The sequence below is a fragment of the Felis catus genome, chromosome A2 (assembly GCF_018350175.1).
Source record: "Felis catus isolate Fca126 chromosome A2, F.catus_Fca126_mat1.0, whole genome shotgun sequence".
NCBI classification, from domain to species: Eukaryota; Metazoa; Chordata; class Mammalia; order Carnivora; family Felidae; genus Felis; species Felis catus.
Genome location: NC_058369.1, coordinates 163,958,507 through 163,985,966, shown reverse-complemented (window position 1 = coordinate 163,985,966; position 27,460 = coordinate 163,958,507). Strand labels below are relative to the sequence as shown.

Below are 27,460 nucleotides of genomic sequence, written 5' to 3'. Positions count from 1 at the left end.
CCACAGCCCGGGTCCGAGCCGCATAAGCCACAGCGGGCCCGAAAGGAAACACTGCACCGGGCGCTCTGGCGGCCGCGGGCTCGCCCAGTGCCCGCGCCGCAGTCTCGGCCCGAGCGCGCGTGCCCCTGGGGCCACGTGACGGGAGGCCCCGCCCCCCGCGCGCGCGGGAGTGACGTCACCCGGCTCGCCCGGCGTGGGCGCCCAGCGGCCGCGGCGAGGTGCCGGGCGCCGTCGAGGCCGCGTTTTGGGCTACAGCCTTGAGGGTGTGTGACGGGCGGCCTTCGGGTTTCTTCTCGTATAAAAAGGCCTCGTTAAGGACAAGTGGGCTTATACGTTTTAAACGATGTTCAAGCTCCGTTGCGGTAAAAGACACGTGGGTTCAAGTGTGAAGGCTTTGCGGTGCACGCCCCCGAGAAGCCGTGGGGAGACCGACCGCACGCGCCGGTGGGAGCAGTGCAGGGGTGCGGGGCTCCCGTGCGACCTTGGCCGCAGCGCCGCCAGTGTCGCCGGGGGCTTGTTACAACTGCTGAATCTTCAGCCCCGTGCGGACCTACCTAGGAAGGGAAGTCTGTATTTTACCAAGATCTCCGCGTGATTCACATACAACCTAAGTTTGAAATCGGCGCCGTAGGGAACGGTCAGTGCCAGAGAGCTTCCGTTACTCCACCTTCTCCCGACCTTTGATAGCGTCAGATGTTTAAATGTGTGCCATTCTGATGGGTCTTCAGCGGATTTTTTTCCCTAGCTGTTACTTTAAAGGGTTTGAGTGGGTGTGTATCCTAGTCTAGCAAATTGATGTATAATGGTATACTTCTAGCATTTGAGGTTTGGGGAGAGCTCCAGTTTTACCGTTGTGAAGAATGACACTAAAATGCTCTTTGCAGTGTAATGTGGTTCAACCCAGAGTCTCAGAGACTGGGCGGATCCTGCTGGTGTATGGGCTGTGTTAGTTTGCCCCTAGATGAAGTTACCAGATGAAATCCACGATGACCTGAAATGTGATTTCGGAGAAACAACAATGTTTTAGTATAAGTATGTTCCGTGGAATATGTGAAATACAGCAAAATGTTGCATATCCGTAATTCAAATTTCAAATACAGAGCATCCTGCATTTTTGTTTGCTAACACCGGCAACCCCACCCTGGACAAATCTTTGGTTTTCTCGTCTATGAAATGGGAATGACAATAGGGCCTATTTTACAAAGCTGTGTGAGTGAAATGAGATAATCAAGGAAGAGTACTTACCACAGAGTATGGAACATAATGGGAGCTCAATTTTCACGCAGGTGTATGTTAGGATAAACTCCTAGATGTATGCTTTAGCTACAGAACTCGCAGGCTTACTTTAGGGCTTGTCTGAGCATTTGATCATACCAAAAACTGTGTTTTGAGAAAAGCTTTGAGAGGGTTAGCAAATATTCCTCAATTAGCTCCAGAACATAAATCAGATTTTTAAGTTTCCACCTGAAATAAAAAGTTGCCACCTACAGGCTAATGTAGATTTCCTTTCAATCACACCAAATATTTCGATGTTGGGTTGTTTTTTGGTTTTGTTGTTTTGAGAGAGAGAGAGAGAGAGAGACAGAGAGAGAGAGAGCGCACAAGTGGAGAAGGGGCAGAGGAAGAGGGACGGTGAGAAATATGAGCAGGGTCCATGCCCATGGTGGAGCCCAATCTGGGGCTCGATCTCACAACCATGAGATCACGACTTGAGCCTAAATCCAAGAGTCAGATACTTAACCAACTGAGCCACCCATGGGCCCTTGGATGTTGGTTCTGGTTCCTATTCCGGAGTCAACTGAAACAGTCTTCAAAAGACCTTGTTTAAGCAACACACTACATCATTTCTAAGACCAGTCCACATTATGTAGTACCTGAACCAACATTTAATTTAGAAAACTAAGACAATATTAGTTTTATGACTCTAAGAACATTTTTTTTTTTTTGGCAAAGATGGAATTTATAGCATCCTCTGTTATGCTTACCAAAGAAAACAATTATTCTCAAATTTCAAAACTAGAAAAAGTTACTTCAAGATGATACTCTTGTATTTACTCTCTAGTATTTATACTAGAATTCTTTTCTCCGGCTAAAGATTTCTGTTTTGTACTTTACACTAATTTTAATAGACTCATGGGTTTATTATAATCATTTCTATTGCTTTCTAGAGGCAGAGATGGTATAAAAATGGGCCAAGAACAAAATCATAATGTGGTGCTTATTTTGTATTGCCAGATTGACTTTTTTTTTTTTTCAACGTTTATTTATTTTTGGGACAGAGAGAGACAGAGCATGAACGGGGGAGGGGAAGAGAGAGAGGGAGACACAGAATCGGAAACAGGCTCCAGGCTCTGAGCCATCAGCCCAGAGCCCGACGCGGGGCTCGAACTCACGGACCGTGAGATCGTGACCTGGCTGAAGTCGGACGCTTAACCGACTGCGCCACCCAGGCACCCCCAGATTGACTTTTTAAAGTCTCAATCAAGATACCCTGGTCATCTGTAATATCTGAGCCCAGGTCTCCCGATGTCTATCTATCAATAGATTTTATAGAGTATCTTGCTAAAATACATATGTATAAAGAGATTATACGCTGGTTCTTTCGTCTTCACATTATATAGATTATCCCAAAGAATACAAGTTCCGTGAAGGGAGAGATGTTTTCCTGCTCCCTCACTTAGAAGGATACCTAGCCCTAGATAACCAACCACTCAATTATTGATTGAGCACAATAGATAAGTTGTTTCCTGCTCTAAAAACTAGCTTCTATTTTCTTCAACGTAGGCTAGGTTTAGTGATCCCACCCTAAGTCTCCCCCAGTCCTTTTATTCCTTTCAGTGTGTTCTTCCCCTCATTTTCTCCTTGTCTTTGTGAATCAAATACGTTTCCCCTCTCTAGCCACCTTCACCAGGGTGAACACAACCGCCATCCCTCTAACCCAAGAGAAGTACTTTAGACATTCGGGAGTGTGTTCACACAGGGTAGATAGGGAGCCTAGCCACTCCTTCCCCCAATCCCAGCTAAACAGGTCTGAGTCAGAAAATCAATCATCAACAAAGTGCAGAATGCAAGAAGTGTGAGGACACTATAGGCCAGAGCCATAGGAGGGGAGAAATATGAACAAGGCAAAACCAGAAGCAAGGCAGGGGGACTGTCTCCAAGTGACAAAGGGACTGACAGCCACAGACAACAAGGCTGGCCTACAGGACCGGACTGGGCCACCAAGGCGAGTGGACGGGACATCTGGAACTCAGGAACCCAAGCAAGCAAGAAATCAGCACCAAAATCGACACTAGCAGCAAGAAAAGGATCTAGACACAGTTTGAGCCAACGTTGGCACGTGTCAACCAAGGCTCTCTGTGAACGTCTTTCTGAGTTCTAGAGTAGGAATGGACAAAGCCTCCCAGAGTGGAGCATCCCCTGTGGTCTAACGGGACCAAGAGAGTTGGGCAAATTCTAGAGACAATACACTTCACCTCAATCAATGGTGTGACAGTTTGCACTGTGTGACAGCGTATCTTTCTAATGTTCACGGTTTTGCCACCCCAGAAATTCAGTGACGTGTAACGAAGGGTTAAGAACTATCATCAAGGCAAGACAGAAAGGCATTCTTATTCTAGAGCACTCTGGTTGTATTTCTTACTGCATTGCACACAATTTCTTGATGTTCCGGACTTTTCTCCTCTATGTTGAAGACATAGGGGTTTTTTAACCCTTTTTTAATGAAAATGATTTATTTGTGTTTCATCTGCCGCCCTCAGATGCCTCCAGTTCTGGGAAGACATTATCCAAATACCACTGAAATGATTTGCAACCCAATCGTTTCCTTAACTCAACACGCTCGCTAATGTTTCCATAGGCAACAGATTTCAGGCCAGGTCTTCGTAAAAAAAACTGCTCCTAAATGGAAATAGAGAGTAATTTCATTAAAACCAAACAAATCTTTGGTAATCAAATCGTATCTAACATAGCAGTGTATATTTTCATCACCTGAACTAAAAAAAAAAAAAAAAAAAAAACCCCAAAAACAGAACAAAATATCTTCCAATTTCATCCATACGGTGTGGGCAGAGACCCACGTGGTGCCTGGAATTCACTCACTCTGCACGTATTTGCAGGATGTGTTGTGATGAACCACAACACGGAGGTGGTGTAGTGGGATCCAGGAAGGTTGGGTCCTGCTTCTTAGGAGCCCAAGAGTCACAGCCACCTATGTTGTATGTCTCCTTTCTCTTGCTCTCTCAATACTCAAGGAAAACCCTCCCTCCCTGGTCCCAATCAACACTTCCGTGGTTTCAGAAATGAGAGACGGTGTAGTGGCTTAGGGCAAATGGGCTGTGGGGGGAGACAGCCCGGGTTCGAATTCTTGCTCTGTCGTTTATTATGTGACCTTTGCCCTTACCCTCATGAGGTTGTCCTGAGGACCGAACACTTTAATACGTACGGAGCACGGGGTAAACGCAGGCTGACACAGGGTGTCACATCAGCATTGGCCATTGTTAACCACCTGGTTAGTCTTCTACGCGCTCTGGATTTAAGATAGTACTGAGCACAAAAGTCTAATGGATTCAGTCTGCCCGATATTCAAAGAGCTATCCTAAAGAGACCAAAGCCTCCTTGAAAGCAGAACACCGTTCTGTGTCTCCCTCTCTCTCTGCCCCTCCCCTGCTTGCACTGTGTCTCTCTTTCTCTCTCTCAAAAATAAGTAAACATCAAGAAAAAAATTTTTTTAAACATGAAAAACCTTTAAATGTTATCATGATTATGTATTCACGTCTTTGCTTTTCCTTTTAGCTTTGCTATCTAATTATGAATGCATAAATTGTATGCCTTAATTTTACTCACTTTTAACATATAGACATGGAATAAATCAGTATATTGCGTTGGGCTGCTTTTGTTCACCATGATGTCTGTTTCTATTTATTTATTTAAAAAAAATTTTTTTTAATGTATTTATTTTTGACAGAGAGAGAGACAGAGAACAGCGGGGAGGGGCAGAGAGAGAGGGAGACACAGGATCCGAAGCAGGCTCCAGGCTCCGAGCCGTCAGCACAGAGCCCGACGCGGGGCTCGAACTCACAGACCGCGAGATCATGACCTGAGCCGAAGTCGGACGCTCAACCGACTGAGCCACCCAGGCGCCCCTGTAGGCCTCACGCCCAGTCCAGTGCAGGGCTCGAACTCACGACTATGAGATCGAGATCTGAGTCAAGGTCAAGAGTTGGATGCTTTACCGACTGAGCCACTCAGGTACCCCCAGCAAGATTTAAGATTTACTGTACCGTTGTGTGTGTATCTCCAGTTGGGTAATTTTCGTGGCTGTATAGAATTATATCAGCTAAATATAACCCATTTATCCATTCTGCTCTTGATGAGCAGCTGGGCTGTGTTTTGTTTGGGCTCACGTCCACCATGCTGTTTCTAAACCTTCTTGTTCATGTCTTCTGGTTGCTCGAAGGCATGCCTTTCTGTGGTGTGCGCACAGAATGGAATTGCTGGATCATGGGATACTCATGATCTCTACTTGACTTTGCCAAACTGTTTTCCAAAGTGAGTTTGTAATAATACTCCCACCAGCCGTGTCTGAGAATTCCTGTGTTTGCCAATACTTGGTCCTACCAGACGTTTGACATTTTTGCCAATCTAAACGGCCATGTAGAAATACTGACGTTTTCAAAAAAGGCTATTTATTCCTTTTATAATTTAAAACAATAAAGAAATATTAGATTGGAACCAGGACATATAATATCACAGCAAGTTCTCCCATTTTTCTCCCCATATATCTGAAAGGAGGTCTTGGGGCTACTGCTGTCTATGTTTATGCGTGGATCCTGGAGGGACAGCTTTCAAGTTCAAATGGGGCCATGGCTACATGTTCTCTGTGTGTGCACCCTTTTAGGTCCTGGCCAGGGGCTGCAGCCTTGGAGAGACGTGCAGATGAAGGGGTCTGGTTTTGATAGAGAAATCGACTGTCGGTAGAAGAGAGGTAGTGAAGTCTCTCGCGTGGTGTCCAGACCACAGTAGCCGCACCCTTGGGAACTTAGTACCAGAGGAAGAGAATCTAAAGAATTGCCTATGGGGATGGGAACAGCGGGAGATGTTTGCTTCAGAGGGGGATCCCACAGGGTGGGGGGCGGGAGGGACATAGATCTGGGCCAAACAAACAAACCAAACTTCCTGGGTTGATGAATTTACTTCTGAGAAACTTCTGAGTCTCCCCAGCAATTGAAATAAAAAGGAACATTCAAGTGTAGTGGGTTCGAATGAACTAATTGAGAATAGGGTCTGGGGAAGGTGGGTGAGGGGTTGAAGGTGTGCCAAAAATTTAAGGAGACTTGTTATCTGGAAAGGCAGGAATGGGTTCCTGGGTGCCAAGCCCCGTTGTATATTCTTGCTCGTCTTTCCAAATCAGAGACATTTCCCTCACCTTGTATTCATCCAGCCAAACGTGTGCCAGTCTGAGACTGTTATATGTCATGGCTTCTGCAAACTCAGGTTGATTTGGAAAGCGCTGTTTGCTGATGTGTCCTACCCGCGAGCAGGGGAGTACAAAGAGTTGGCCTCCACACATCCAGATCTAGACGAAAACAGACAACATTGACGTATGTGTGCTGGTACGAAGCAACTGCTGAATTTTTTTTTCACAACCATAGCAATAGCTAACATTTCTTAAGTTGTTTCTTTAATCCTAACAGCCCTATAATGTAGGTCCGGTGACTACCCCCATTTTACGGATAAAGAAATGAATACGTATATTGGCGAAGAAGCTTGCCCAGTGACACCGTGCAGAGTTTAAGGTCAGGAGGTCTGGCCTCAGAGCCAACACTCCGAATGCTAAGTGATTCTGTCTCCCTCATACGTGACCAGTTCCGAGGCTGCTTACGTAGGAAAAGTGGCGGGCTATTTTGTCCTAAGGTATCCTCAGGAATACTCTGAGAATAATTAAGTATTGCTGGATGTCAACAGGTAATGAGAGAAATGGCTAAATTCGATGATTCACGTGTTCTGTACTTAACACACTTTGTAATGCTTATTTTTAACAAAGTCTTTACTACACAAAAGTAAACTATGACCATTGAAAAATCAGCAAATGTAGAAAAGCACAGAGAAGAAAATAAAGATCACTTCTTGTCCTAACGCTCGGTAGGTCACTATTTAACCCAGGTCCCCTGTTCTTACACACATGTATACACAACATTGAGATAACTTGTGGTTTTTTCATTTAAAGCTATGTGAAGTTATGGGGCGCCCGGGTGGCTCAGTCGGTTAAGCATCCGCCTCTGGATTTCAGGTCAGGTCATGATCTCACAGTTCATGGGTTCAAGCCCCACATCGGGCTCTGCAATATCAGTGTGGAGCCTGCTTGGGATTCTCTCTTTCTCTGTCCCTCGCTCTCTCTCGCTCTCTCTCTCTCTCTCTCAAAAATAAACATTTTTAAAAAGTTACATGAAGTTATTTTAAAAGTTTTGTGTTGTTTGGCTATTTTGGTACTTTCCAATTTTTAGTATTATAAATAATAACACAAAGAATGTGCTTATAGTATAAATCATGTGCACACCGCTTACGTATCGCACAGTATATTAGCCATGACTTCCTAGTTTACTCTAATTCAGGGATCCTTGCATGGTTCGCCAACTAAAAGCATCCTATCACTCGGGAACTTCAAAATGCAAAAGCCTCGGGCCCATCCAGCCCTAATGAATCAGGAACTGTGGGGCTGGGCCCAGTGATTTGCATTTTAACCTGGTCTTCAGGTGATTTTGGTCACATTAAAATGAGAATCACTGTTCTGACTGATCAAGATCATACATCCCAGCTTTATAGACACTTTTTAATAAAATCCATCTAATCATTTAGGAAATAAGGCTTTCATTGAAACAAATACTCAGACTGGCTTATGAGAGCAATACTTAGGGTGACGCATATCACTTGAGTAGTCAGAAGGGATTCTGTTTAAGAAAATGAAACTTCTGGGGCGCCTGGGTGGCTCAGTCGGTTGGGCATCCAACTTCGGCTCAGGTCATGATCTCGTGGCTCGTGGGTTCGAGCTCTGCGTTGGGCTCTGTGCTGACAGCTCAGAGCCTGGAGCCTACTTGGGATTCTGTGTCTCCCTCTCTCTCTGTCCCTCCCCCGCTCACACTCTGTCTCTCAAAAATAAATACTTAAAAAATTTTTAAGGAAATGAAACTTCTGACATAACATGAGACGTAATGACCCCCTCACCTCTAGAGTTCGTTAGAAATAGCCGGAAATAGCCCCTCAGAATGTCGAGAAAAAATATCGATGGAATTCATTTTCCTTAGGAAAACCCTTAGATCAGAACTCTGAAGAATTAGGTTCTTTTATCATATCTGCCCCATGTTTATGATCAGACCCTTCCTCTCTGGATCTCATTTTCATCTGAAGCTGAGAACTACATAGTTGCTCATTTAAGCTACTGTTTGGGGGTGCTTTGTTATACAGCCAAAGCCAACCGCTACTGGCTATAATGTCCTATTCTTTTTTTTCAAGTGAGAACCTAACGAAATTTGGAAAATCATGAATATCTGTTCAATAATTAGACTGCAGACAGCACTGTTTATTATTTTTGGTATATTCTCACATGTTTGAGATGTTTAAAAAAATTTTTTAATGTTTATTTTTGAGAGAGAGCGAGAGCGTGAGAGAAAGAGACACTGAGCAGGGAAGGGGCAGAGAGAGACGGAGACACAGAATCCGAAGCAGGCTCCAGGCTCCAAGCTGTCAGCACAGAGCTCGACACGGGGCTTGAACCCACGAACCACGAGATCACAACCTGATCCGAAGTCGAACACTCAACCGACTGAACCACCCAGGCACCCCGAAATGTCTCTTCATTGGAAAAGAAATCTGGCCATGAGTGCAGAATAGAAAATCAAAGTAATCAAAGTGATAAAAGAGGTACAAGAGTAAACATTGTATCAAAAACCTTTCTTGAAAATCAAATTGAAGGAAGCTATAGCAATGTTTCCTAACCTTCACAGGGCTCATGTGTTTGTTCTTCTACTCAATGCATTTGTGTCTCAGTTTCCTCATCTGGAAAGTGAGAATAACAGTACCTAACTCACGGGGTTGTTATGAGCATCACATAACTTGATACTTGTAAAGTGTTTAGAGTTTTTATTTTTCATATTGTTTTTAATTTAAATTTTAGTTAACATCCAGTGCAGTATCGGTTTCAGTAATTCATCACTCACGTACAACACCCAGTGCTCATCCCAACAAGTGCCCTCCTGAGTACCTATCATCATCTAGCCCATCTCCAACCCACCTCCCTCCGTCAACCCACAGTTTGTTCTCTATCATTAAGAGTCTCTTGTGATTTATTTCCCTCTCTTCTCTTCCCCCCCTTCCCCATATGTCCATCTGTTTTGTTTCTTAAATTCCACATGAGTGAAATCATATGGTATTTGTCTTTCTCTCATTGACTTATTTTGCTGAGCATAATACATTCTAGCTCCATCCATGTCATTGCAAATGGTAAAATTTCATTACTTTTGATGGCTGAGTAATATTCCATCGTGTGTGTGTGTGTGTGTGTGTGTGTGAGAGAGAGAGAGAGAGAGAGAGAGAGAGAGAGAGAGAGAGAGAGAGCATGAGCAGGGGAGGGGCAGAAAGAGAGAGAGAGAAAGACAGAGACAGAATTCCAAACAGGCTCCAGGCTCCGAGTTGTCAGCACAGAGCCCGATGCAGGGCTCGAATGCACGAACCATGAGATCATGACCTGAGTCCAAGTAGATGCTTAACCAAATGAGCCACCCAGGCGCCCCTAGAATAGTTCTATTTTTAGTTTCTTGAGGAGCCTCCACACTGTTCTCCAGAGTGGCTGCACCAGCTTGAATTCCCACCAATAGGGCAAGAGGGTTCCCCTTTCTCCACATCCTCACCAACACCTGTTATTTCTTGTGTTATTAATTTTAGCCATTCTGACAGGTGTGAGGTGGTGTCCCATCATGGTTTTGATTTGTATTTCACTGATGAGTGATACTGAACATCTTTTCATGTGTCTGTTAGCCATCTAGATGTCTTTTTTGGGAAACCGTCTATCCATGTCTTCTGCCCATTTATTAACTGGGTTATTTGTTTTTTGGGTGTTGAGTTCGATAAGTTCTTTATTTTGGATACTAACCCTTTTTCCAATATGTCATTTGCAAATATCTCCTCCCATTCTGTAGGCTGCCTTTTAGTTTTGTTCATTGTTTCCTTCACTGTGCAGAAGCTTTTTGATCTTGATGAGGTCCCAGTAGTTCACATCTGCTTTTTTCCCCCTTGCCTTTGGTGACGTGTCTAGCAAGAAGTTACTCCAGCCCACGTCAAAGAGGTTGCTGCCTGTGTTCTCCTCTAGGATTTTGATGGTTTCTGGTCTCACATTTAGGTCTTTCATCATTTTGTTTGGTATTTTTATTTAGTATGTTTTTTAAATTTACATCCAAGTTAGTTAGCATACAGTGCAACAATGATTTCAGGAGTAGATTCCTTAATGCCCCTTACCCATTTAGACCATCCCCCCTCCCACAATCCCTCCAGCAACCCTCTGTTTGTTCTCTATATTTAAGAGTCTTTTATGTTTTGTCCCCCTCCCTGTTTTTATATTATTTTTGCTTCCCTTCCCTTATGTTCATCTGTTTTGGATCTTAAAGTCTTCATATGAGAGAAGTCACATGATATTTGTCTTTCTCTGACTAATTTCACTTAGCATAAAACCCCCTAGTTCCATCCACGTAGTTGGAAATGGCAAGATTTCATTCTTTTTGATTGCCGAGTAATACTCTATTGTATATATATACCACATCTTCTTTATCCATTCATCCATCGATGGACATTTGGGCTCTTTCCATACTTTGGCTATTGTCGATAGTGCTGCTATAAACATGGGGGTGCATGTGTCCCTTCAAAACAGCACACCTGTATTCCGTGGATAAATACCTAGTAGTGCAATTGCTGGGTCATAGGATAGTTCTATTTTTAATTTTTTGAGGAACCTCCATACTATTTTCCAGAGTTGGCTGCACCAGTTTGCATTCACCAGCAGTGCCAAAGAGATCCTCTTTCTCCGCATCCTTGCCAACATCTGTTGTTGCCCGAGTTGTTAACATTAGCCATTCTGACAGGTGTGAGGCAGTATCTCAGTGTGTTTTTGATTTGTATTTCCCTGATGATGAGTGATGTTGAGCATTTTTTGTGTTGGTTGGTCATCTGGGTGTCTTCTTTGGAGAAGTATCTATTCATGTCTTTTGCCTATTTCTTCACTGGATTGTTTGTTTTTTGGGTGTTGAGTTTGATCTTTCATCCATTTTGAATTTAATTTTTGTGTATGGTGTAAGGAAGTGGTCCAGGTTCACTCTTCTGCACATTGCCGTCCAGTTTTCCCAACACCATTTGTCAAAGAGACTGTCTTTTATCATTGGATATTCTTTCCTGTTTTGTCTAATATTAGTTGATCATATAGTTGTGGGTCCATTTCTAGGTTTTCTATTCTGTTCCATTGATCTATGTGTCTGTTTTTGTGCCAGTAACATACTGTCTTGATGACTACATCTTTGTAATGTTGCTTGAAATCTGGAATTGTGATGCCTCCGTTTTTTTCTTTTTCAGGATTGCTTTGACTCTTCAAGGTCTTTTGTGAGCCCATACAAATTTTGGGGTTGTTTGTTGGAGCCCTGAAAGACATCACTGGTGGTATTTTGATGGGAATAGCATTAAATATGTAGATTGCTTAGACATTGTATCGACATTTTTTTTTTTCCAACGTTTATTTATTTTTGGGACAGAGAGAGACAGAGCATGAACGGGGGAGGGGCAGAGAGAGAGAGGGAGACACAGAATCGGAAACAGGCTCCAGGCTCCGAGCCATCAGCCCAGAGCCCGACGCGGGGCTCAAACTCACGGACCGCGAGATCATGACCTGGCTGAAGTCGGACGCTTAACCGACTGCGCCACCCAGGCGCCCCTGTATCGACATTTTAACAACGTTTGTTCTTCTAATCCATGAGCATGGGATGCTTTTCCATTTATTTGTGTCTTCTTCAATTTCTTTCGTAAGTGTTCTATGGTTTTCAGAGTATAGATCTTTTCTCTCTTTATTCCTACGTCTCCCATGGTTTTTGGTGCAAATGGGATCTATTCCTTAATTTCTTGTTCTGCTGCTTTATTATTGGTGTATAGAAATGCAACAGATTTCTGCACATTGATTTTATGTCCTGACACTTAGCTCAATTAGTGTATTCTAGCAATTTTTTGGTGGAGTATTTTGGGTTTTCTACAGAGAGTATCATGTTGTCTGCAAATAGTGAAGGTTTGACTTCTTCCTTGCTGATTTGGATGCCTTTTATTTCTTTTTGTTGTCTGATTGCTGAGGGTAAGACTTTCAGTACTATCTTAAATAGTAATAGTGAGAGTGGACATCCTTGTCTTGTTCTTTACTGTAGGGGAAAGGCTCTGTTTTTCCCCATTGAGGATGATATTAGCTGTGGGTCTTTCATATATGGCTTTATGATGTTGAGGTATATTCCCTCTATCTCTATTTTGTTGAGGGTTTTTATCAAGACTGGATGCTGTATTTTGTCAAATGCTTTGTCTGCATCTATTGATGGATCATATAGTTCTTATCCTATCCTTTCTTCTTTTTTTTTTTATGATTTATTTTTGAAAGAAAGAGAGTGGGCACGAGTGGGGAAGGGACAGAGAGAGAGAGAAGGAGACACAGAATCTGAAGTGGCTCCAAGCTCTGAGGTGTCAGCACAGAGCCTGATGTGGGGCTTAAACTCACAGGCTGTGAGATCATGACCTGAGCCAAAGTTGGATGCTCAACCTACTGAGCCCCCCAGTGCCCCTCCTTTCTTTTATTAATGTGGTGTATCATGTTGATTGATTTGTGGATATTGAACCAGCCCTGCATCCCAGGAATAAATCCCACTTGATCATGGTGAATAATAATTTTAATGTACTGTTAAATTCAATTTGCTAATATCATTGAGAATTTCTGTATCCATGTTCATCAGGGGTGTTGGCCTGTAATGCTCCTTTTCAGTGAGGTCTTTGTCTGGTTTTGGAGTCAAGGCAATGCTGGCTTCATAGAATGAGTTTGGAAGTTTCCTTCCATTTCTATTTTTTTGTTTGTGTTTTTGGAAAATGTTGAGAAGAATGGGTATTAACTCTTCTTTAAATGTCTGGTAGAATTCTCCTGGGAAGCCCTCCGGCCCAGGACTCTTGTTTGTTGGGAGACTTTTGATTACTGCTTCAGTTTCTTTGCTGGTTTTGGGTCTGTTCAAATTTTCTATTTCTTCTTGTTTCAGTTTTGGTGGTTTGTGAGTTTCTAGGATTTTGCCCTGCGTTGGACTCTGCTGACAGCTTGGAGCCCAGAGCCTGCTTGGGATTCTGTGTCTCCCTCTCTCTCTGCCCCTCCCCTGGCTCACACTCTGTCTCTCTCTGTCTCTCAAAAATGAATAAACGTTTAAAAAATTTAAAAAAAAAAAAAGCCTTTCTGAATAATTACATCAAAGCTGTAACTATGGACTGTGCTGGTAGGAAGGAGCAAAGTGGACAGAGATGAGTGATGGTTTAGACATAGATCTAACCACATATGATGGAAGGAAAGTGGGGCATGAAAGGGAGATTGGAGACCCAGAAAGTACTCTGGGGGGCTGGATGGTTGCGGGTGGGTAGAGGGCATCACGTTATCCACCCGAAGAGGAAAGGACCATGGGAGGAAGAATGGGTTCGAGGGAGTAGAAAGAGCTCTCCTTTTGAAACGTTGGGGTTAGGATGCCTATGGGACGCACATCCTACAGGAGAGTAACCTGTAGGCAGTGAGATGCGCAAGCTTCTGGCACAGAAGGACCTGGGAAGGAGCTAGAACTATGTCACTGGCATGTAGTCATTGAGGCACGATGCGGATGAGGTTACTGAGAAGGGGAAGGGAGAAAAGAAACAGGGCCTTGGGGAAACCTGTGGAGTCAATGGCAGGGTCCCAGGTCCAGAACAGTGTACCTTGTCCGCATCTAGGGCCACCAGGATGGAGTGCCAAGCCACGCAGGCTGTTGGGGACAATTGGAGGCCAGCCTCCAGTCCACCAGGAAACCAAAGTGCAGATCTGAAGCCTGGTTAGTACCATCCCGAGGCTGGGGGTCAAGCTGCAGCTCCGTGGGCACCCGGCCAATCCCCACTTTCCCGAGTGACGGTAACACTGAGGTCAGGGCAGCTAAAACAAATTCAGAGCTTTGGAGGCTTCCAGAAATGACTTAGAAAAGAACCGAGCTGGTGAGGTCTCCAGGCCTGCCGCTGAGTAGATAGTGGAAAGCAGGACAGAATAGGCTTGGGGCATATACCTCCGGTTCTGCGAATTGAGCCAAGTTGCTGGAGCGCTCAGAGCCCCAGTTTCCCCCTGTAAGTAGGAGATCCTGGTGGCACCCACCTCACAGGTTTATTATGAAGACTGAGTTGATATTTGCAAGATTTCAGAGCAGTGCGTGTCACACAGATGAGCACTTGTTAAACAAAGGAAACGTATTTTTCTCCTTTACCCCATGACTTAAACATGCCATTTCTGCAGGGAAGGCCATCTCAGACACACACCTCCCTCAACACAAGTCTAGATTCCCCTCTCATATGATCTCTTGGTACCCTGTACTTCTCCTCCACTGTATGTATCGAAAATACCTAATCATCGGGGCGCCTGGGTGGCTCAGTCAGTTGAGCGTCTGACTTCGGCTCAGGTCATGATCTCACAGCTCATGGGTTCGAGCCCCGCGTTGGGCTCTGTGCTGACAGCTCGGAGCCTGGGGCCGGCTTCGGATTCTGGGTCTCTCTCTCTCTCTCTCTGCCCTCTCCTGCTCATGCTGTCTCTCTCTGTCTCTCAAAAATAAATAAACATTAAAAAAATTAAAAAAAAAAAACAACCTAATCATCTCTCTCTACTTCAACAGAATGGAAGCTCCAAGCCATCGGAAGCCACGTTTGCACTGCATGAGGCTGCATTGCACACAAGGCACAGCCCTTTGCGCATAACGGGTTCTCAGTATTGTTGAGTGAACGAACGAACGAACGAATGAATGAACGGGCGAGGGTTGTGCCTTCTTCCGAATGCCCAGCATGTGGCAGAGCCTCACATAGGAGGTGTCCCTTAAATGATGGCTACGTTGACCCTAACCAGAACTCCTGAGTGAGTCTAACCTAGCAAAATACAGATCTGGGTACTGTCACCATACAGGCGTTAGCTACGGCCTCGGGAGTAGATGCAGGTATGCCACAGCCCCTGGCCGGTCAGCACGGAGGTGCTACACCCAGTCCTGGTGACCTGTCCTGCCAGGTGCTGTCTCTTTAGTCTCTGGATCATGGGAAGCCCACAGGTCTCCCCGGGAGCAGGTGCGCTGCCTGTGGGAGGCTATCAGTTCAGAATTGAGGTTCTTTCCCACCAGATAAGGAAATACTGCACTATATTAAGTCAGCCCAGAGGAGCACATGGAGGGAGAAGGGACAGCTGATAAGATAACAGTCCTGGGAATACCCACGCTTCAGAGATGCACAGAAGAAATTCCTGCAGAGGAAACTGAGAGCAACAGAGCTATGGAGGAGGGACCAGAACACTGTTCTATAGTGCCAAATGTTGCAGCCACCTCCAGTACGTAGAAGAACAAAGCCGTCCACTAGGAACATCAATATTAAATGGGTGACAGTCCCCGAGGGATGTCCCCCAGTGCTGAGGGCCGCCAGGATGCTGACTTATTGGAAAGAAGAGTGAGGAACGGAGACGAACGTACAGGTGTCAATGGTCTCGTATCAGGAAAGACAGGGCCCCTTATCTCGGTTAGAGACCGCTGCTGATGTCAAGAGAGCTCTCTAGCTATTTATTAACTTACGTGTTTGTGAAAAGAGAGACTCACACATCCTTAAAAAAAATATGAAGGGGCCATTAGGAACGGAGCAGTCGACAATACTGAAGCAAGGATAATTAGTACCTTTGAATAATAAGTTAGCTGCTATTGGCTATCTGGAGGGAAGAGAGAGCCAGAAAAAGGAAGACACCCCCTCTTCAAATATGTACGTATCATTCACAAAATTGATTTTATTCTGAGACAAGCAATGTGCTCATTAAGATATTAGGTCCTGAAAGGGGGAAACCCCATATACCATATTCACAAAGAGCGATGTAATAAAACAGGGAATAATCAACCAAACAATGAAAAGCACTAAAGGCCTGGATATTCTAAAATAATGCCTGCATCAAAAGGGAACATATGATTGGGGCTGGGACGGGGGGTTGCGGGGGAGAAGCAATAAAAAATAATCAGCTCACAACATACTGCCAAAGTATGTTATGTATTGCTCTAGATATGTTTATATTCACAACAAAGTGTCTGAAGCATTATGAAAGAAGTCTGTGCTTAAAAGGACACTAAGCCAGTGAACAAAGCCAAAAGAGGGAAGTGGGAGAGAAAAAGTCAGAAAAAGAAAACACCAAAAAGCAATTGCAGTAAACATTGTAATGCATCCTAAGAAAATATATGCAGTTCCAAGTATGATCTCTGCAGATGATTTCGGAATGTAAAGAACAGATGGCAACATTTAAAGAATAATTACAGCTGTCACTTATTAAGTAGCTCCCATAAATTATCTGTCTTCACAGCTTGGTAAGAAAGATCTTTTTCTTTTTCTTTTTCTTTTTTTTTTTTCATTTTACCCGCAAGGAAACTGAAGGTCAACCAGAATTTGAGTTTAGTCATTGATTAAGCTGTTTCCTCTACACCAGGTTGTCTCTGTTGGGAAGAGACAAACCAGGCAGAGAAAAGTGAGAAAAAATTAAGGGTGATAAGGTGAGCGCACAGCCCAGATTTTCATGCACAAGTTCAAAGTGGCCGTTATAAAAATCTATTAGAATTTGGTCACAAGCCAAAACTTACCTATGATAAACACACAATAAATATCCGAACAGTACCTTAGGGTTTTCTTCAGACTCTCTCTCCAGGAATGTTTACCTTGTACTTTACTCTCTACCCCAATTATTTCATTAAATCTTCACAAAATTGGAATTTAAGAAACCAAATGAGCAAAGGAAAAAAAAAAAAAAAGAAAGAGAGAGAGAGAGAGAGACAAACCAAGAAACCTTAAGACTCTTAACTCTAGCGAACAAATTTCTGGTCATCAGAGGGGAGGTGGGCCAAGGGGTGGGTTGAACAGTGACGGGGTTCAAGGAGTGCACCTGTTGTGATGAGCACAGGGTGAAGCATGGACTTGGTGAATCACTATGTTGTACACCTGAAACTAACATAACGCTGTGTGTTAACTATACTGGGATTAAAACAAAACAAACAAACGGGCGCCTGGGTGTCTCAGTCGGTTAAGCAACCTCCTTCGATCTCACAGTTTGTGAGTTCAGGCCCCGTGCTGGGTTCTGTGCTGACAGCTCAGAGCCTGGAGCCTGCCTCAGATTCTGTGTCTCCCTCTCTCTGCCCCTCTCTCACTCGTGCGCGCGCGCTCTCTCTCTCAAAAATATATTTATTTTTAATTTTTAAAAATTAACTTTAATTAAAAAAAAACCCCAAATATGCACAAAATCTTGAGAATGGCATTTACATTTATTCCTATTTACTGGGTGAGGAAATGGGAAATTAGAAAAATTAATGGCTGACCAAGGATCCTACAGAGCTGGGACCCATTCTGACGTCTAACGTCCACTGATCTAGTATCACGGGAATATTTACAAGCCAAGTCTACGTTTACATTTGAGATGTAATTCACATTCCACAAGAAATTCACCCTTTTACAGTATACAATGACTATTTTCACAAGGTTGCCCGATGATCACCACTCTCTCATTCTGGAACATTCTCACCACCTCACAAAGAGCCCTGGGACCTATCAGCACTCACTCACCTACCTTCTGTTTCTATGGATTTGCTTAGGCTGCGCCTTTCCTAGGACCGGACTTAGTCATATAAATGTGTGGCCTTTTGTGTCTGACTTCTTTCACTCACCATACTGTTTTCAAGGCCCACCATGCTGTAGCAGGTATCCCAGGATTCAAGAGTTGAAAGACCAACCCAGACATCCCCTACCAAGTCCTCTCAACTTGCAGATAGAGAAACCGAGGCCTAAGATAGCCCACAGAGTTAGTGGCACCCAAGCCCTCCACCGTCTAATTCTGTTATTTCTACCGCACCACAACCGCCAAGAAAACTGGTGTAACAAAAAAGAGTTTTCACAAATAAATAAAAATATTGCATTAGGTCAACACCTCATACGTTAGAAATAAAACAGCATACAGTAATATAAGCTGATATTTTACTATTGTCAAATTTTGCAAGGAGCCCCCTAGATCCTTTATTTCATGTGATGCGGGAACAGTACGGGATGTTCAGGCGGGAAAACGGGGCATAAATACCACGGCAACGCCTCTGGACTTGACGTCAGCTTTCACTCTCTCTGTACAAAGCGAACTATTTAGAAAGTAGAGTCTGAATTACCCTTAACGAAAGCTCCAAATTTTCTGCTCCCCAGAGGTTCATGCCCTTGTCATACTGTCCGATCTCACGAAAGTAATGCCTATTTATCGCAAAAATTCCCCCAGCCATTGCCGGTGACCTAAAAAGGATACATAAATATTAAATCACAGGTTCAGCCATTATGGATTTTTGCCAAAATTACGGGGAATGTTAGCAATAACATGAAAACTAGAAAACAACGATATTAATACCAAAGTCGTTAACTTAATGTGTATTTAACTTGAAGGATATACATTACATTGAATGTAAAATTAGTAAATTGAAGCCATAACTACCTAAAAGTAGGCAGTAACTTTCCACTTAGCTCCCACCAAATTGTGTCAGCTATATATTCTAAATGTTGTCTTCTTTTCCTTTTTTTTTAAAGTTTATTTAGTTTTGAGAGAAAGAGAGAGAGAGAGAGAGAGAGAGAGAGAGAGAGAGAGAGAGGGAGGGCATGAGCAGGGGAGGGGCAGAGAGAGAGGGAGACACAGAATCCGAAGCAGGCTCCAGGCTCCGAGCTGTCCGCACAGAGCCTGACATGGGGCTTGAACTCATGACCTGTGAGATCACGACCCGAGCCAAAGTCGAGTGCTTAACTGACTGAGCCACTCAGGCGCCCCAAATGTCGTCTTGTTCTTAAAAGGGAACATCATCTTTAGAATGTGAGTTTCCCCTGGAGATAACTACTTGACTTGGGGAGCAGAGCTTACAGATCTCCCTTTCTAAGCGCGTTAAGTGAATATACTATTCACTTCTGGGAAAACCATGAAGTTACAAAGCATCTTTTTTGTTTTGTTTGTTTTGTTTTGTTGTCCCACGACAGCAAGGCCCAATAACACCGAACTGAGTAGTATGAAAATAATTTCAAGTTCATTTATTCATTCATGTTTGAAAAAGTACACATGAAGCACCTGTGATGTGTTAGGGAGAAGTTAGTGCATCAACGGGCCAAGATCGCAGCTCGTGCGGGGGGCCAGGGTGGAGGGAGGGACACTAGTCGCTGCAGTGATGCCAGAGAAAGACGATGGAACCGTGGATAAGGTAGCGGACGTGGCCCAGTGTCTGATGTATTTTGAGGACGGGAGCCAGCAGGTTTGCGTACAGGTGGGGGGTGGGGTGAAGGAGGAAGAGAAGGGTGAAGGCTCACCCCAGCGTGTTGGCCCGGGGACGTCACATCTGCACTGAGATACTGAGTGGGCAGGTTTTGGGGGGAAGATTCAGCTGGGGACATGAGTGAGCTCTCCATTCACTCTAGTGGAGACGCCAGTAGGCAGGTGCATGGAAGCGTCTGGCACTCTGAGAGTGGCCGGGGCCGGAGACATAACTTTGGGAGTCCTCAAGATACGGCGGATACACAGCACTCTGGCAACGAGGGGGGGGGGGGGTGGAGGAGACCACGAAGAGCTGTCCCGGGCACCATGACAGCAAGAGGTCGGAGGGAAGAGAGGGAAAGAGGAGACACCGGTGCAGGAGGAAGACCGGAAAACCGTCTGCCGATGGGCCCCGAGGTGAGGACTGAGAACCACAGCGGCACCGACACGGGAAGACCACTAGCGCGTTCTAGCGGGTGGGGGCGCAGAGCCAGATTCAAGCGAGTCTGAGACACCAGAGTTCAGAGTTGGAGATCGTGACACAGCCAGCTTTTTGTAAGAGGCTTTAATGCAAAGGAGAGCCGAGGAAAGGAGAGGCGGCCGATAAAGGAAGATTGTTTTTTGTAATTGGGAGAGGTGACGGTGGGCCTCGAGAGGAGCGGTCTCAGCTGGTGGGCCAGATGCGACCCGCCCCGTCTGCGCCCTGGGTCACCGTGATCCTGGCCAAGCCAGGGGGCCCCGCTGCCACAGCGTTGCATTGAAATTACATCTCTACCCGACTTCCTTCGCACTGGACTCTACACCCTCGAGGGCAAAGGCCACGTTTTCTGTTGTGACCACAGTGTCTGGCAGCAAAGAGTTGTTAAACTGATAACTGAAGCAGGTTCACAAACCGGTCTTTAAAGTTAGGCCGTAGGTTCTGTTGAAAATAGGGTTAAAAAATACTTGCAGCTCAGGGAACCCAAGTTACACCCTCTCCAAAGGGAAAGCTTTTATTCTAAAAAAAAAAAAAAAATCTCGAAACCACTGGGAAGTGTGTGTGTGTGTGTGCGTGTGTGCATATGCGTGTGTCTTACCGGAGAAACATTGAGTCATGGTGCTAACTCAGGCACGTCTGAGACAACGGGAGAAAGGATAAAACGTCGTGATGCATCCTTGAAGAGGCCCCGGGTGGAGTACAGGGGGCACGTCCCTTGGTAGCGGTGACCTCCCCCCACCCCCGCACGTCCCCTCCCTGGGGAAGCTGCGGGGGGAACCACTGGTGTGAGCTCAACGCCACAATTCTCCTTGCTTGCTCTAAGTTTGCCAAAATTCCCTGCATCTACATTTTTTTTTTGAGCTGTTGCAAATGTGAAGAAATGTATCTTCAGATGTGAATGCTAATTAATGCCATGGATTAATACCTAAAATTCATTTTTCCTTTTAACCCTTTAAAACTACCGACTTTTTCTTACGTTATCATACATTATCCTTATGATATAACAGTCGAGCGTTGAATCACATGAGTTTGAACTGTGTGGGCCCACTTACATGTGGATTTTTAGATAAATACAGCACAGTACTGTAAGTGTATTTTCTCTTCCTTCTGATATTAACATTTTTTTTTTTTTGGCTCTAGCTTATTGTAAGAATACAGTATGTGATACACGTGGCATTTAAAACATGTTAATCAACTGTTTATATTATCAGCAACACTTCAGTCAACAGTAGGCTCTTAGTAGTTAAGTTTTGGGGGAGTCAAAAGTTAGTATGTACAATATACATTCTATAAATAATTAGTATCATACTGTTTTTTATGGCCTGAGTTTTTATTTAGCCTATTGTAAGAATTTTCCTTTTACATTAATTAGCTTTCAAAACCTTTGTATAATATTCTACAGAGTATGAATATAGTTTTTAACCATTTTAATATTGAACGTTTATGTTTTTATTTTCTAACTGATATGAATGTTGATACAATGTGTGTCTCTGATTTACTTCTCCTTCACTCCTTAGGGAAACGTTTCAAGAAGTGGGAGTGTTGCGTTAAAGAATAACATAAGATTTTTAATGTATATTGTCAGATTGTTTTCAAAAAGCACATGTGATTATGTGTATACTAACAGTTATTTAGAATTCAAAAAACGTTACTACTCAGAGACTATCAGGAATATAATTTCCCTAGTAAAATTTTTAGAGCCTAAAGCATGCCTGATGTGTGAAATATGGAAACATTACAAAATTATGTAGATCTTTTTTGTAAATGGAATACTTCGTTTTAAATTAAATAAGTTCATTTTGAGATGAACTCCAAAGATCGATGGTTTTTTTTTTTAGTTAATTAAGATGTCTACGCACAACCTTTTATTTATTTACTTAATTTCAAAATTTTTTTGAGTTTATTTATTTTGAGAGAGAAAGAGAGAGAGTGAGCAGGCAGAGGGGCAGAGAGAGAATCCCAAGCAGGCTCCACGCTGTCAGCACAGAGCCTGACGCGGGGCTCAAACTCACGAACCGCGAGATCATGACCTGAGCCGAAACCAAGAGTTGGATGCTCAACCGACTTGAGCCACCCAGGCGCCCCACGTTACATTTTATTTAAATAAAATGTGTCTTTGTCCCTTTTCATTTTGAAGTCTCTAACAGTAACAACACCAAGTATGTATACTGATCACTTCCCCTGTGTCAGGCCTTGAGCTATGTTCTTTCCAAGTGATGTCTCACTTAATCTCCTCACTAAAGCAGAGAGGCGTTTCTTTTATTATCATCACCATTTCACAGGTGAAGGTACTGAAACTGACAGAAGTAACAGACCCAGCAGAGGCTACCTTACTGCACAACTCCATGGATGCCAATCACCTCTAGTCTTTATGAACAGTACCTTCTGGAGATGAGCAGTACACAGCCTATACAGCTGTACGCAGCAGCCCTGAACAGCTAACAAGTGATGGCTGGAGCAGAGCAAAGATCGGAGTTATACACAGTGGAAGGCGCGTGAAGGGATCTATTATCCTAAAAGCAATGGAAAGACATTGGGTGACACGGGCAAAGTGGAGTTTTAAGAACCATGAATGTAGCCAGAGAGAGATCGGACTGAGGGAGGACAGCCTGCAGGCCAGACTGTTCCTTACAGTGAGGGCCTGGACCATGGGGACAAGCAGAGAGATGGACAGATGTGGTTGCGAGTTGTCACAATGGATGGGGCACCTGGAGCGGGTTAATCACTGGATTAGAGTAGGCAGTGGGAGACTGCAGGTGTGGTCATGCTTATGGCTATGTAGCATTCCATTATGGTTCCAGAGTAAGGTTCTAAATAATTCCCCAGTTATTCCTCCCGACTTAGTCCTTATCTCATCCTCAAATTGCATCACCAAGGGCAGGGGCTCAGGGTGGGGATAGGTACTGGGATCAAGGGAAGTGATAAGGTTTGGAAAACCCACTTGGAGCAGTGAGTGAGTAAAGGGACTGTGGAGAAGCACGAGACTGAAACTATCAACGTGTAGAAGCGTTAAGTTCACGTCTCTTAAAGGAACAAAAAACAGATGGCGGACTTGGTCCAGAGTTGGAGATTCGCAGGGCTACTGTGACAGAAGGGGAGAGGGATGTGGCAGTCGAAGGTATTGGCAAGAAGAACCGTGAATTTATAGATCAGAAAGTCTAGGCCACAGAAGAAGAAAGAAACCGTGAACAGTAAAAGCAGAAATCAAAGAACTGGGGATCCTGATGATGTCCAGGGGGAGGTGTGGGCGGAGCAGAGCAGGAAAAAGTTAGGAACACCCCAGGCTGTGGCCAAAGAGACGATATCCGGTAATTTAGAAGAGAAAGGTACAGGATATGGCTGTAGGAGTAATAGTAGCTAACAGGTATGACATAGCTAATATATATGTAGTACTTATTATGATGGACAGATACTGCTCTAAGCTTTGATATACACTGAGTCATTTAATTCTCTAACAACCCTGTAACATATTATCATTATCCAGACTTTACACATAAGGAAATAAGGTGCAAAGAGGTTAAGCAACTTGCATAAGGTCAACAGCTCTAGTTAAATTAGAGACAAAGATCAAGGACTTGCTAAGCTATAGTGTTAGAAAATTGACTCATGTGGTTTGTGAAACAGAGAGGCTAGTAGTAAAAGAAGAGAAGGAGCCTTGGCGTCAGAGTTTTCGGGAAATGTGGGGAGTGACCAGGAGGAAGTCTCCAGCAATAGCCTCACAGATGCAGTTAAAAGTCCCAACATCAAATTGTTCTCACATGTAGAAATACATTTTCCCAGACCAATAATCTAGGAAAATCATTTTCATCTGTATAAAATTACCGATGAAAGCACTGAGATAAATATTTTATATATGAATTTAGCAAAGACATCAACTTTTGCTGAGCTATCCACAGCACTAGCATTTGGTTCATTGACCACATACAACTTGCTCCTGAGAACCATGGCCACCTTCTAAAGACGGACACCTGAAACCAGAGGGACACTATCCATGGCGGTGTTTTCTTTCTTTTTCTCTCTCTCTTTCTTTCTCTCTCTCTTTCTTTCTTTTTCTTCTTTCTTTCTTTCTTTCTTTCTTTCTTTCTTTCTTTCTTTCTTTCTTTCTTTCTTTCTTTCTTTCCTTTCCTTTCTTTCCTTTCCTTTCCTTTCCTTTCCTTCCTTCCTTCCTTCCTTCCTTCCTTCCTTCCTTCCTTCCTTCAAGTAGGCTCCACGCCCAACGTGGGGCTCAAGCTCACCACCTGCGATCAAGAGTCACATGCTCTATTGACTGAGCCAGCGAGGCGCCCCCATGGCAGTGTTCCTAACCAGGGTGAGATGCTCATCTCCAATCAGAGAAACTGAAAATCTACCAAATTCTATTATTATAGATTTTTAGAGACAACATAAATGACAAAATATTTCTCTTCATTAAGCCCAAGAGATGGAAAAAATAATCTCTGAAAGCTTCTCCCGCCCCCCCCCCAACCAGGTCTCAATACATATATGATATTTCCCCGTCACCTGAAGGAATCTCACCGAATGGGTAGAGTGGGTCCTTCTGGTCCATCCATCTCATAAGAGAAGACATTATCCCATTTAAATTGTAGGTGCCAGTTGAAAGCACCCCTTACAACAGGAGAGGGCCAGTATTCTAGGGTCACAGAATCAATGACATCTATCAGAGGACACACCACCATTTTGGGGTCCTTGGCAATGGCATGCAGCAGAGGCTCCAGCCACACTTTATTCACCTCGCAGTGGCTATCCAGGAACACCAGAACGTCCCCTGGGGAGGCAAGAATAGGCTAGTGTTAGTGCATATGGACAAAACATCCGACAACCCAGATCGAAGTTCAATGCAAGGAGTACCTGCTGAGCGTTTACTATGTGTTTGGCTTTTATGGTGCATTCCGTTTCACTGGCGGTGGGTTGGGACTAGAAACTCATACTGTATTTTGTGCAAAAATGTGGGCCATGATGTGTCATAGAAGTTCAGAAGAAGTTGGTGAACTGTGGGTTAGAGAGTCATTTGAAGATTCTAAAGAAGCAGGTGGGGGGTGCCTGGGTGGCTCAGTTGGTCAAGTGAACGGCTCTTAGTTTCGGCTCAGGTCATGATCTCACAGTTTATGAGTTCAAGCCCCGCATCAGGCTCTGCGCTGACAGCTTGGAACCTGCTTGGGATTCTCTCTCTCTCTCTCTCTCTCTCTCTCTCTCTCTCTCTCTCCCCCCTCCCTCCTTCCCACTCTCTCTGCCCCTCCTCTGCACACACACACACACACACACACACACACACAGTCTCTCTCTCAATATAAATGAAACTTATAAAAAAGGTTTTTCTCAAGCTGTCAGCACAGAGCCCAACGTGGGGCTCGAACCCATGGACCACGAGATCATGACCTGAGCTGAAGTCAGACACTCAACCCACTGAGCCACCCAGGGGTCCCGATGCATAACCATTTTTGTTCTTGAGTTCAAGCTTTAATGAGCGTCTGCTTAGAGAACATGGGGAAAATTGGCATGGCCAAAGTAAAGAAAACATGTTGCTAAAGTACATTAGATGGGCTCAGATTGGAAGGGACCTCAAAATTCAGGTGCAGAATTCAGACTTTTTCTTGCAGCCAACATAAAATCATAGGAAGTTATGAGAAATAGCCCATGTTTGATGAGAAGAGTTAATATTGTTCATATGGTAATAATCTCCAAATTGATCTATAGATTCATACAATCCTTATCAAAATCATACCTGGTTCTTTTTGCAGAAACTGATCCCAAAATTTGTGGAGAAAGGCAAGGACCCAAATTAGCTAAAACAATCTTGAAAAAAGAACAAAGCTGAAGGACTTCTGGGTTTCAAAACTTACTACAAAGCTATAATAATAAAACAATATGATACTGTCAGAAGGAAAGACATAAAGACCAAAGGATAGAATTGAGGTCATAGACATAAACCAAATATCTGTGGTCAACTGATTTTTGACAAGGGTGCCTAGACAATTCAATGGGGAAAAAATAGTTTCTTCAATAAACAGCCCTGACCCAACTGGACACCCAAGTGAGAAAGAATGAAGTTGGACCCCCTACCTCCTAGAAAACACAAAAATTAAGTCAAATCAATCACAGACCTAAAAAGGTCAGAGCTGAAACTATAAAACTTTTAGAAGAAAATATAGGCATATATTTTGGACCTCAGGTTAGATGGTTTCTTAGATGTGACACCAAAAATAGAAGTGACAAAACAAAAAATAAGTAAGACTTCATCAAAATCAAACCCTTTGTGCTTAAACAGACACCATAAAAAAGTTGAAAAAAGTCCACAGAATGGGAGAAATTGTTTGAAAATCACATATCTGATAAAGAACTTGCATCCAGAATATATGAGGAACCCTTCCAAGTCAATAACAAAATGACAACTTAATTAAAACATGGGCAAAGGATTTGAATACAGGCGCCTGGGTGGCTCTGTCGGTTAAGCATCCGACTCTTGATTTAAGCTCAGGTCATGATCTAATGGTAGTGGGATTGAGTCCTGCATCAGGCTCCTCGCTGGGCATGAAGCCTGCTTGGGATTCTCCTTCTCCCTCTCTCTCTGCCCCTTCCCACCTCAAAAATAAAATAAAAGTCTTTAAAAAAAAAAAAAAAGGATTTGAATAGACATTTCTCCAAAGAAGATGGACAGATGGCTGATAAATGTACGAAAAGGTACTCAACATCATTAACCATTAGGAAAATGCTAACTAAAATCACAGTGAGAGAATACTTCATATCCACTAGGATAGCTAAAATCAGAAAGGCAGAGGATAACAAGTGTGGATGAGATTGTGGAGGAATTAGAACCCTGTCCTTCGCTGATAGCAATGTAAAATGTTGCAATCTCTTTCAAAACTTACGTGGTCGTTCCTCAAAAGTTACACATATACTTGCTATACAGCCCAACAATTCCACATCTAGGTACACACATACCCAAGAGAAAAGAAACAGGTTTATACAAAGTCTTGCGCATGAATGTTCATAGCAGCATTCTTCCTAAGAGTAAAAAAGTCATAACTTAGGGGCACTTGGGTGGCTCATTTGGTTAAGTGTCCAACTCTTGATTTCTGTTAAGGTCATGATCTCATGGTTTGTGGGTTTGAAGCCTGAGTCGGGCTCTGCACTGACAGCACGGAGCCTGCTTAGGATTCTCTCTCTCCCTCTCTCTCTTGTGCTCTGGAAGGAAGGAAGGAAGGAAGGAAGGAAGGAAGGAAGGAAGGAAGGAAGGAAGGAAAAAAGAGAAAGAAGAAACTTAAAAAAAAATCATAACTCAAATGTCCAACAATGGGTGAACGGATAAACAAAATGTGAGATATCCAGGGGTGCCTGGGTGGCTCAGTTGGTTAAGCATCCAACTCCTGATTTTGGCTCAGGTCATGATTTCA

General features: G+C 43.8%; 1 protein-coding gene across 7 annotated transcripts in view; it reads right to left on the bottom strand.

The window, feature by feature from the left end:
* Nucleotides 1-3,611: 3,611 nt before the first annotated feature.
* The window catches only part of GALNTL5 (polypeptide N-acetylgalactosaminyltransferase like 5), a 57,641-nt gene continuing 33,792 nt past the window's right edge, over nt 3,612-27,460 (bottom strand). For all 7 annotated transcript variants that reach the window (XM_019826048.3, XM_019826046.3, XM_011280626.4 and 4 more), the window contains 4 exons: nt 24,585-24,834; nt 18,480-18,597; nt 6,428-6,577; nt 3,612-3,900 (listed from right to left, as the gene is read on the bottom strand). In XM_019826048.3, coding sequence (XP_019681607.1) covers nt 3,745-3,900; nt 6,428-6,577; nt 18,480-18,597; nt 24,585-24,834 — 674 coding nt within the window. In that variant the 3' untranslated portion in view covers nt 3,612-3,744. The remainder of the gene's footprint in view (nt 3,901-6,427; nt 6,578-18,479; nt 18,598-24,584; nt 24,835-27,460) is intronic.